This window comes from Dermacentor albipictus, chromosome 9 (genome assembly GCF_038994185.2).
Source record: "Dermacentor albipictus isolate Rhodes 1998 colony chromosome 9, USDA_Dalb.pri_finalv2, whole genome shotgun sequence".
Lineage (NCBI taxonomy): Eukaryota > Metazoa > Arthropoda > Arachnida > Ixodida > Ixodidae > Dermacentor > Dermacentor albipictus.
In genome coordinates this window covers 28,408,034-28,420,083 of record NC_091829.1, presented here as the reverse complement: position 1 = coordinate 28,420,083, position 12,050 = coordinate 28,408,034, and the positions used below count along the sequence as shown (strand labels likewise).

Sequence of the window (12,050 nt, the reverse complement as noted above, 5' to 3'; positions counted from 1 at the left end):
GGGATTACACGCTGCACACGATGAATGTCAACACGCATCTCCGTTAGTTGTACCGCATTCGATAGGACGCTTCACTTAAGCTGTGATAAATTCCAACACATGGGTAGGATTTACACAAGTTTGTTGTCATGTGGCAGGCATCAGAAACTTCGAATTGCTGATTTGAGCCAGATAGGTTATTGCAGGCTCCACCACAGCGTGACGATACGGGAAACAAAATTCTACTCCGGTTCATCCATCGACGTTTTGCATTTTATTACGTTTCATATGCCGTGTTGGTTCTTTATAAAGTCAATTACATATATGCTGCACCTCTTCTAACATCATCAGCCGATGGGCTGCGTAAACACTTAGTCTCTGCTCTTCATCTTCCTATGCGAGGTACCACGTTATCTTATTCAATTTTTGGCTCCCTGTACTTACAATGTAGCTGTACATGCCTTTTCGGAACTATAAAATTGCTGATAAAGATATTTATGGCTTCGGCTCGTTGGTAATGCAATACAGATATACGATACTACATAAATAGACTAATAGAAGCAAAGCACGCAAACATAGCGCGATCTTGAAACAACATAAAAAAAAGTAAGAATAACATAAACGCTACATGTCATCCATTACGTGATAGCGCAGCTAATTCTGCGCTCACGCACGACAACAACCAACCGGCAAATTTGTAGTCTAATGCCCGATCGGGTTATTTAGGGGATAATAAATGACATCTGCCTGCTTCTCTAGCATTTGTCGCTTAATTTTGCTTTTTATTACCCAAACTTACCGCCTCGATTCGTGTGGTTACCTATTGCACCTCATTACGTCTGTCAGTGAACGTGAGCGTAAAAGGTTAAACAAAAGGCTAACCTCAAAGGAGAAAAAAAAATAAAGCATTCATCATCATCATCATCATCATCATAATCACCAGCAACCTATTTATGTCAACTCCCCGCAATTTCCAGTAACTCTTGTCTTTCACCAGCTGATTCTATCCTATGCCTGCCAAATTACTAATTTTATCACACCACCTAGCCTGCCGTCCTCGGTAGCACTTTCGAACCACCGGTTGTCTATTCTACTCATTACATGGCCCGCTCATTTTAACCTTTTCCTCTTAATATGAACTAGAATGACGGCTAGCGCTAACAATCCACTTCGCCGTCTTCTTGTCCCTGAACGAGAGGTCGAACATTTTCTTCTCAAGGTTCTTTGTTTATCCCAAAGTTTCTGCTCAATTGTTAGCACCCGCACGCTAATTGCACGCTGCGTTACGCAAAGATAGAATGAGCCTCAGCAAAATGTTGTTTTCAGCAAATGTTGTTGTTGAAATGTGATTGTACACATTTAAAAGATACGGCTAAGCTGCTGCTCATGATTTCGTAATGCGTGCCGTATGCGTTCCAGCAAATTTTATTTTCGTGTAAATTTTCTTCCCATGATCATGGCTGCCTTTCACTGGTTGGTCTTGTTATAGGTTTTCTTTCATCGATTCTTGAGGCTGACTACCAATCGCGAAATGTCATTCTGTTGCTATGCAAATTAACATTATCTTGGTCTTTTGATCATTAATATTCAAGCTAACTCTTCTATTCTTTCGACTAGCTCGGTCTTACCGCGGAGATCATAGCTGACGTGTAACACCAAATCTCATAACACAAAAAAGGTTGCACAGCGCAATTATATATATATGTGAGTGTGTGTGTGTGTGCGTTTGTATATATATATATATATATATATATATATATATATATATATATATATATATATATATATATATATATATATATATACTGCCTTCAGTAGTAAAACATCGTAGAGGGCTATAACGAAGACTTGATACTTCTAGTAAAGCTTACCTTAAGCACCGCACTGCTTACATAGCATAGGAATAGATGCAATTTGACATGTGTAAATAAATCATCAGAAATAATGTTGGCAAAAAGTGCACGCTGCGTTAAGCAAAGATAGAATGAGCATCAGCAAAATGTTGTTTTCAGGCTTACAGCAATCGCAGAAAGGCAAAAGAAAGCCAGATATTGCATATTCCCAAGCATAAATTCGGACGAGAGGGATGAGCTAAGAAACATACGGCGGTTGGGTTTGCCATGTGCTAGTATACTGCGCATGACACCTCTTGTGTTGTCACGTGGGGAATCACGGTATCGTGGAATGGATGGCCTAGACCCTTCTGCACGATTGCGGCTCTGTAGTTTTGCTTTTCACCTCTGATGAGGCATAGTATTTATCCCCGCCTTTTCCAAAATGATTCGTTTGTTGGGAATTGGCTCTATGTCTGTGTGCTTCGCTTGCGTTTGCCTGTTTTTTTTCTTTTACTGTCCATAATTTACTGCCCATTAGCCTATAACTGTCATGCGACAAAACACCAGAGCCCGTTCCTTTGCGCGTTTCAGATAGCGTTGCTGTATATGGGACTACGTAGGTGAACAACTATCATCGAGGCGCGGATGGCGAGGGGTTCGGAAGCAACATCTGGGGTAATCACATCTAGGGCGATCACTTTCGCCGGCAATCACACTAGATATGTGCGCGTATACGGCCAGAAAGCGTTTCTCGCTCTGTGCCAAGCTCGCTTTTCACCGTGCTCCTCACATACGTGTGCGTTGTCTTCTCTTTCATTGGTTCCGACAACGAACGGCGCGAGATCGACATGTTCCTGCACGCATCTGTCGAACGAAGACGATGCTGGCCTCTCGTGCGTCATCACCAGGTCACGCGGGGGAGGCAGCACGGGTGCCGACTGCACGAGTCAAACCAGCAAGGTGAGCGCATCGATGAAGTGACGTGTAGCTTCGTGTTCTTTCCATTTGTCTTTCGCTCTGCCAATGTAATTACATTTAAAACGATTTCAAGCACCCTTAATTCGAGCATGCCAATGCTTCTTGTTATTCTTCGCAATGCAGTGTGAGCAAGAAGCTACGGAACTTTATTTCATAATTTTATTTCTCAGCACCGTGGCAGCAAGTAGCTTAGTGGTAAGGGCAAGTGGCTACGGCATTGCGCAACTGACCTCGAGCTTGTGGGTTGGATACCAGTGGCAGTGGCCATATTTAGACGGAGGTGATACAGCAAAAACACTCGCGCACTTACGTTGAGGTGCACGGTAGAGAAGCCCAGGAGTACAAAATAAATCCGGTGTCTCCCACTACGTTGTGATTCATAATCACATTGTGCTCCTTACACATAAAACACCACAACTTAACTTTTCCCCCTAGAAAGTGGTCGGTACTGCTGATAACTAAGACTTGGTACCATGCCAGTTAATGATGAAGAACCAAATGAACAAAAATCGCAAGGATTGTTGCATGATATGAGCGCACAATGCAAATGTCAGTGTTATATTTGTGACTGGAGAATGTCCCAAGCCTAGAACATACCAGAGCAAAGGTTATATATGCAAATTACAAGGAAGAGCATAGTCAAAGAAAATATTCAACAAAAATGAAGTTTCTTTTCCTTGCATATCATTTTTTCAAAGTAAAAGATATAGCACAGTTTTCACTCAAATATAAATTAATGACCGGCACGTTAACGAGCCAAGTTAACCTAGCTGTTATGTAAGAGATAGGACCACAGTAAAGTTGGTTTCAATGCCAAAGCGAGCACCTTCTTAGATTTAAAGAGCTGGTACTTGCAGAAGTGTCGAGTTCCAACAGAACTTTCAGATAAATACTAAGCTGTCATTGTGGAGAAGGATGAGTCAGGTGAAACTCGATTAATTGCAGCGTAAAAATAAATGCCCACGAATTCCATTTGAAAGTCTGTTCAAAAAGGGACATCATGTATGATTAAAAAGAGAGTTAACAATGACTATAAAATACTCCAGCAGACCGCAGGCATGGGTCATATATTATTGAAGTCTGGCTCCAATATTCTTAGTATACTGTTGCATTCGATCATAATGAAATATTTAAAGAAATTTTAAATACCAAATTCTCGAATTGAATAATTTGTTTCCGCACAGCATTACATGCAACTTGTACTCGAAATTTCGTTTTTTCACCCAATCGCACAATGTAAACAAGTACTTGAAAAACTAAGGCAGTACACTTGAAATACCTATTGTTTTATGGTTCATAGTTTTAGAAACACTTCCATGGCTTAGAAACATTTCGAAACTGGGAGGAGTCTATGGTAGATGAAGGTTGTTGCCTGAGTGGCCTGATGGCACAATAATGCAGACAAGTGTCCCTTGGTGACTAAAATAGGTGGCAATTTTTGTCACCTTAGTGCTGATACGCGCGTGAACCACCCAAACATATTTTTCACACACAAGAGAAAGCTTTCGTCAGTTCTTTATAGATTGTCTTACAAGATCATGGAAAGCGTTCGGGAAGGCAGGTTTCACGGAAAAGTTAACGAGGGCTTTCATAAAGACCAGAGAGTGGGAGATCGTAGAGAGATCGTAATTATGAAAGCGTGCACTCACATCCACAGGGCCAGCATCTGTCCAAAGAATACCGCCCTGTAGGCGACCATGGGCGCTTGGCCCGGGAGGCCCAGGTCGAAGAGGGTTCCATGCCGCCACAGGAACCCCTCGACCATGTTTTCGACTCACTGGCTGCACTCGAACATCGCCTGTGCTGACAGGTTGCATAGCGTCACCAGGTCGACTGCGGTGTGCAAGGTATACTTCCAAACCCTTCATGCATCGTTGTTTTACTTTACCCTCTTTAATGTGCCGTGTCCTTTCTTCCCGCTTTCCTTCCCGTCTTTTTGTTCGTGCTAGACGGCTATCTACCGCACTCACCGGTGAGTCCTGAGTATGCGAATAAACTGCTATGTGCTCCTGTCCCTTTATTCGTGTTTTTAATAAAATGCAATGCTGTCACATAACTTTATCAATGTCGTGAATATATTGCGATCTGAAGACTGCTTCAAATTGGTAGTGAAAAACGCAAGTTCCTCATTAGAGAACTATTAGACAATTATGCTATATTCAATCACTTTCGCTTCTCACGCTATTCGATCAGTATTTGATTCGGTTTTGAAAATTACTACTCGCACTCCTATGAATGTTAAATACAGGAAAAAAAGGGAATGAGGCACATGAAGGTGCGTGTTATGATTGTTCACGCAATGTAGCAGGCACCCATCGTGCTCATTCAGAGGACGTGCTACGACTACCAGTGACCTGGTGTGCAATTAGCTTTCCGATGCCCTAGTTGTAAAAAGCATATATTTCAAAAGACGGCAGCAACGTAGGCTCACGTTGTTGTAGAAGGGTTTCTAGAAAGCCGGATAAGGATAGTCTATATAGCAGAAGTACGGGAGTAGTCCACGTTGCTTGCTGTGGTACAGCACCCGACCCGTCGATATGATGGCTACTGGAATAAAAAACAGAAGATAGCGATGTAGAACTTGACACTTTTTTATTCACACACGTGACAAGAATGCAAACTGTTAAAAAACTTAGTACCCATCCAAATAATCACGACTGCTTGCGTCACTGAACTACAGTTAGCAATCAGTACTAGTTGTAATACTACACGCAATGTATGCATAGTGTTTGCCTTGCATGTGTCGCCAAACAAGCCTCAAAGTACATTTACGAAGAAAATTTCCCGGTAAGCAAACATGACAGGGTAAACAAAGGTAATAGTGGCATTGAGTGAAGACTTCATATTTACACGACGCCTGGCGCATCGAGGCAACAAGAGCAGATCGAGTCACTGACTATCCATACTTGGGTATTGGTCGCTCTGCGAGAGATTAATTAACAGACAGAAACTACTAACGACAACAGATTTAATTGGTTTATTAGCAGCCGCAGCCTTTGAAGCAGCCAACTTTCTTTGCCTATTCACCAACACAGTTGGCAGTATATTGCCGCATTCCGCCGATATCGCACATTTCTCAGAGTCTACACGGCTGAATACGGCAGAAGCCAATTTACCTCTTGTCATAAGTGTCATAGGTGGGCGGGTGGATGGTCATGATGACGATGCGCGCCTTGGAGGCCTGTGGGACATAATCGATGAGCAAGAAGTTGTCTAGGATGTCCAGAACTAATGGCTGGTCTAGCAATACCACATCTCCATTAACACACGAAAAGTAGCCGAGCGAACGATATAAACATCACTGAAGTTAAGTGCGTTATCAGCAGCAAGCATCATCATTAGACAACAATGCGCCCAGACTTGAAAAGCAATGCTAAAGGCTGTGGCAAGTACTCTTAGCAGTTAGGGTAGGCAAGAACACATGGCGCCATTGAATGTCATTGAATGCGCATTGGCGCCATCAGGTTTACGCAGAGATCGTGCGATTGTCTCGCATGGAGTCATGTCGTATGGAGTACAGCGGATAGGTGGTTTGCATAGACTACCCGCAGGTGCCGCTCCTACAGCCTGGTATTGTAGGGACAAGGGGCTCACATGTTTCATACTGGTTATGCTGGTGAACACTAATGACGACTGCAAAAGTTTAGGACACTCATGTGAAAGTCAAGCCTAAAAGTGAAGCTCTTTTCACTAGGTTTTTTTATGGAGCTGTGTTATCCCGTTTGTCAGTCAATGTAGTACCCTATCCTAACTGGTTCTTTATTGAAATAAACGAATACAGGAACGAAAGGCACAAAATGTTTTCTGATTGCGCTGTAAAGTGACTGCAACTGCTTAGGGCGGTCAATGAATCGATAAGCTCAGGAAGACAGGTAGGGCGCGATTCTCACTCTCGCCTTTGCATCTCTCGCAGGTTCACCTGGCTCCAGGAGCAGCGAGGCGACCAGCGTCCGCAGCGGCACCCTCATGTCAAGCCACATGTGCCAGTCGCGAGAAACGTAGGCGACACCGTGATCCAGCCTTGCCGGTGGCAAGAAGGCTCCGTGTTGCCTCCATGCAGCCGAATACTCCACTTTGAATATCGGTTGGCCAGGATGTCGAGCAGGGTTGAACCCCCTTGCTCTGCATTTTGAAGTGCAAAGATATTTTTTCACTTTCACTTTATTTCCTTAAAGACCCCTCTTCGGGGTATTACATAAGGGGTGGGTCACAAAGAATGTGAGAAACAAAGACTATCAAAATGTTACAAGGCATAAAGCGAGGCAATTTCTTCTATGAAGGCAGATGAGCTGGATACAGAAACGATGTTGGCTCGGCCACTCAAATATAAGTGGCTCGGCCGCTCATATTTCAAGATGCGTATGGTTTTCTACGTTTGACGTTACTTTATGTTGGGGATCCCCCTTTCTTGCGCTATTTGAAGTTAACAATTAACGATCTATGGGTGTAAATCTCGATGTAAACAAATGCGCCGCTTTGCCTAATCCCAACGCAGCGCGCTAAGACTTGATGAATATTGGAAATCTCTACGTAATGTGTAAAAGCGTAAGAAAAGGCGGGATTCACGTGCGGAAATCGGCGAGAACAAACTCCAAGGCAGCCGCCTACGCACAATGAACTCGGCTCGCCTTCAACGGCCGCACTGCAGGCACAACAGCGTGCTTAGGCTCGCTCACAGAGCAGTGGGGAGTGCGAGATGGCTTCCAAGTTTTACATGCTTCCTCGGAGACGCTAATCTCTACTATCGAAATTCATAACCGACGCACACTGAACATGGGCATAGGTGCGCAAATAAACGGGCGAAAGCCCATGTGCCTTTCCAAAACGTTTCCAGCGGCTAGCTACAGAGGGCAGAACAGCAAAGTTTTTAAAAAAGGTACACATAGGTAACTAAAGCATGCCGTAAACTTTTTTTGTGTGTGAGCTGGACATTGTTGGTCTAATACCGAGAACTGAAATCAGTTGCTAGTACTGAACGTAATCAAGCACAATTGGAGGCAGCATCAGCGTAAATTCAAACGTGAAAAATTCCGAAACTATTCAAACGTATAGTTCCGTTTCCAAGTTCACCTGCATTTGTAAACGTGCTTTTAATTAAGACTCCAAAACGTACACTCGGTACTGCTACTCGACGTTTAAAAACTGACTACATAGCATATTGATTCCATGCGTTTTCCCATAGCAGGCATGCCAAGACGTCATACTGTGGTTCTGTTTCTGTCCTAATGCTGCAGTGATTCAGGTGTGAAATATTTCATATTTGCAAAAATTAGGCTTTCATGTTAACAGTTTGCAATCATTGGACGACTCAGGAAATGTTTCAATAAGCTAGCTTGATGTGGTTCCTTGCAATCGGAGCAGATAAGAAGCACTCGTCTCTTTATCAGGATTTACATACTGCGCCGATTCATTAGTTGGGCTCATGCTTTTGACACTCTTCGGATACCTACACATTTAAATGTATGCCCATGACAGGTCAATATATGACATATTCAGAGTAGTTTCATATCAATAAGACGGGCAATGGAATGGTTCAGAATGGTCCCGCTTGGAGATGGGTTGTGCCGTTGGAAGGATTAGATAATGTCTAGTTTGTATGAACTCTCTTATTTGCATCCTTGCTTGAAGATGAGCATTCAGATTATAAGCATTTCTCGTAGACAGCTTAGGGCATCTTCTTACTTATTTTTAGCGTGTTACGAAGCGTTGTATTTCGAGTGTCAGTTTGCTTTTTACAGCACATTGTGTATCATATGTTCTATTTTTATTATTTTTTATACCTGCCACCATACCTTATCAACAATGTAGAGCCTCCCATACACATTACTCCTATGAGGGACCTCTAAGGTATTGTAAATAATCAAATAAATAAAAAAAATCATTCTACATTAAGATACTTTGGTCAACGCTCCGTAAGCGGCGCTATGCACCAGGGTCCGTAAACATCTTCTACACACTGTCCATAGCATCGTTTCTTTGTTGAACAGTATGCAAATTCCTGGAAACTGTGTAAAACACGCGACAAGAATTCGATTCAACCTAAAGGCGTTGCCAGCCCTCTCGATCTTTCTTTCTTTTTTTCCAGATTCTGAGCAGCGTGCTCACCGGAAGTGGGAGAGATGAGGATCTCCCCACCACGCACTTCGAGCGACAAATCCTTCGATCGGAAGCAACCTGCTCCGAGACCGCCGAAGAGCCGCTGACCCAGGCTGCAGAGGTTCAGCTGCAACGTCAGGTCGCGAACCTGCTTCAGGGCGGCCAGATTTACCGTGACGACGACGAACGCGGCCGTTTGGACCATTGCTGAAAATTCTGAGGAACGCGTGGTTACGCACACACAAAAATAAAGTCTGACAACACCGCTGGCCATCAGGCCCGAAGACGACGACGGCGACGTATAGCATCCAGGACGTGCGGGGTACATCCTGAATAGCCTAAGGATAGCTTGGGCCGAGTAATCGAAATATAGAGCACCGATAACACGGCGGCTTAACGAGTTATCGAGTTGGAGAAGGCAGTGGAAAGACGGAGTGGAATGGTGGTGGATGGCATGAATAGCTTAAGGGACGGAAAACCACGTGTGACTGCAAAACGTGGCGGAGGCGTTCATAGTAGCGTATGCTGCTTGTGTACCGTGTTCCCCCCAAGCCACTAAGGTGTTTCGAGACCCTTTTAACGCGGTAATGCATAACGCACCCGCTGTATACTGCGCAGCTTGAGACTACGAAATTCAAGTTTGTGCACGTGAATCAGAAGTAGCGATAGTAATTCGCTGTCGCGCCAAGTGTCAATTTTGAGTAGCTTGGGAATCGAATTGCTAACTATGGTGGGTGCTAATTACCTTTGCTAACAAATTCTATCTTCAGCACAAATTTGCACTCCATATGGCGTGAAATGGAGAAAATTCTGCGTACGTAGAAGCGTGCTTGAGCATTGCAGGGTTAAATACTCCCCGAATAGTGTTGGTTTCAGTGTCGTTGAATGATGTGAACAGCAAGCTCGTCAAAGTGTTTGAAAGCTGCAGCAGAGGACGAGGAAACCTGGATTGAGACACGTGACTTCTGCAATATTCACGGTGCATCTTGAACGCATACCACAAATTGAGTACATCAAAAAAAAAAAAATTTCGAGATGGCTTATAACACTGCCGCCTGAACTGGCGCCCCTGTATTGTGTTGTAAGAAAAGTTGCTCGTGACGTCAGCATTTTGCATAGGTTAAGCAATCTCCGTAGAAAGAAGAGCTACTTGAATGCTCACACCTACTTTACACTTTCTTTTTCTCTGGTGACCCGCATTCTTTTTCTGTTGGAACGAACAGCTGAGCGCAGTACTTAGCCCCAGGCTTCCATGATGCTCGTCCAAATGTCCTGCCTCGGGAATCGAGATTTCCGTCTCGTGAAGCTGCCGTCTTTCGACCCTTACGGTCATGAGAGTTTACCGGACGCCGCTAAGACGACGTGAAGCTGTTTTCATGTCCCTGCCATCGTAAATTTTAACGTGCGTACTTGCGATGTACTTCCGATTCCCAGTAGCGGTTGTTCGTTAACTGATGTATTTGACGTCAATTTTTTTTTGCGACATTCCGCAGCGCATTTTCGACATTGCGACATGTTTACAGGTAGTGTACATGTGCGCACGTGTAAACTACAGGAGATTGGTTGGCTTATAGCAACGTAGCCGACGTTGTGCTGCAGACTAGCCGGCGGAAAGAGCACTCCGTGTCTCCGTGCAGCCGCGTGCTCTGCATTGAATATCGTTTGACCAGGATGTCGCGCAGGATTGAACCACCTTGCTCTGCAGCTGTCAAAGCACCTAGAACACTTCGAAACATGACTGCTGGCGTCACTGAACCATAGTTCGCAATTATTGGTGGTTTTACTACTACACGCAGAGTATACATACTGTTTGCCTTGCATGGTGCTGCAAAACAACCCTGAAATTGCAACCTACGGCATCATCCTCTCGATTTCTTTTGCGTGCGTGTGTTTCGACCCGCCCATAGGAATGCTTTGATTTGTGTAACAATGTTTACGAGTTTCGAAATAAAGTTCAACGAAGGCCGTGCGTGTCTTGTCTCCATTCGTATTCCTCATGAATGATGCCAATATAAGGAGTGATCCATTCACTACCTACAAAACAGCACAAACGTACTTACGTTGCGGTGTAGATGACTTTTCATTGGCAGAACAGCTGATTCGTGACATTTTGGCGCTTGTCCACGCTGAAATGGAGACGGGGTCCGCTCATAAAAGCAACTGAACGGCGTCTTTTAACCGCACGTCACAGCGCTACCAAGCTGCGTCACAGATTACACTCCAAGCTTGTTTAATGGTTCAGCTGCATTAGAGGCACGGCACCGTTAATTTACGCCACTGCAAAGTGGACGCAGAGTCCAGGGTCACCGCGCAGCTAGCGTGACTGGCGGCGTCCTGTGCGCATAAGCATGGCCAGAGCGGGTTGGAGCACGTCTTATCTCGTCGGCAGAATGAACTGTGAGAGCATAGGCCGCGATAACAGCCTAGCCGGCCAAGCTACTGGCCTAGAAAAATACTGTGCAAAATGTGCCGTTCCGGTAGCCGAGTGGCTTGAGTGTTCAACTCGCACCCTTGAGTACGGTGGTTCGATTCCCGCTGCCTGCATCATTGTGGAAAAAAAAAAAACCACAGCGCTGCGGGTGTCGAGGCTCGAACCATCGTGTGGATGGTGGTTCGAATCCCGGTGGCTGCATCGCTAACAAAAAAAAAACACAGCGATGTGGATTCCGGGGCTGGAAGTGTCGTCCCTCAAGGGTCGGGGTGGACGCGACGCTGGGTCCCGGACCGCAGAAGGCCACCTGCATCCTAGTACCGGCGTAGCATAGCCAATGCGCGGATTGTAGGCGGTGCGCATGTCGGCACAAGGACGCAGATAGCCTCTGGCCGTTCCGGCACCCAGCTGTACGCCCTGCACACCCAGCTGTACCGGAATGTGGCGGATAAGAGGGAGTTTTGTGTCATGGTGCACATCATTTCCTCTCGCTATCCCCCGGGTATCCTAAGAGGGTGGATACCTGTTGCTTTTGTGCGAAGCGCACCCCCCCCGGAGAACGGTGACGAAGAGAGGACGTAACACACCCACAGGAGACCGAACCCCCCCCCAAGAGAAAGCCGACCCGGCCCACCCTCAAGAGAGCACCCCCCCACCTAGAGAAACCCGACCCGCCGTTTTGCCGCGCGACCTCTTACAGGGGCCGACCTCCACAGAGGTCGCGCGGCAAA

General features: G+C 45.2%; 1 protein-coding gene across 4 annotated transcripts in view; it reads left to right on the top strand.

Annotated features, from left to right (window-relative positions):
* The window catches only part of LOC135917947 (uncharacterized), a 36,235-nt gene extending 25,390 nt beyond the window's left edge, over positions 1 to 10,845 (top strand). Inside the window, exons 7-11 of one of the 4 annotated variants that reach the window (XM_065451584.1) lie at positions 2,406 to 2,774; positions 4,450 to 4,639; positions 4,742 to 4,764; positions 6,706 to 6,790; positions 8,878 to 10,845. In XM_065451584.1, coding sequence (XP_065307656.1) covers positions 4,490 to 4,639; positions 4,742 to 4,764; positions 6,706 to 6,790; positions 8,878 to 9,099 — 480 coding nt within the window. In that variant the 5' untranslated portion in view covers positions 2,406 to 2,774; positions 4,450 to 4,489 and the 3' untranslated portion in view covers positions 9,100 to 10,845. Of the gene's footprint in view, positions 1 to 2,405; positions 2,775 to 4,449; positions 4,640 to 4,741; positions 4,765 to 6,705; positions 6,877 to 8,877 lie in introns of all 4 variants that reach the window. The other 3 variants (XM_070525887.1, XM_065451583.1, XM_065451585.1) reach the window with 3 other exon arrangements.
* The last annotated feature ends 1,205 nt before the right edge of the window (positions 10,846 to 12,050 follow it).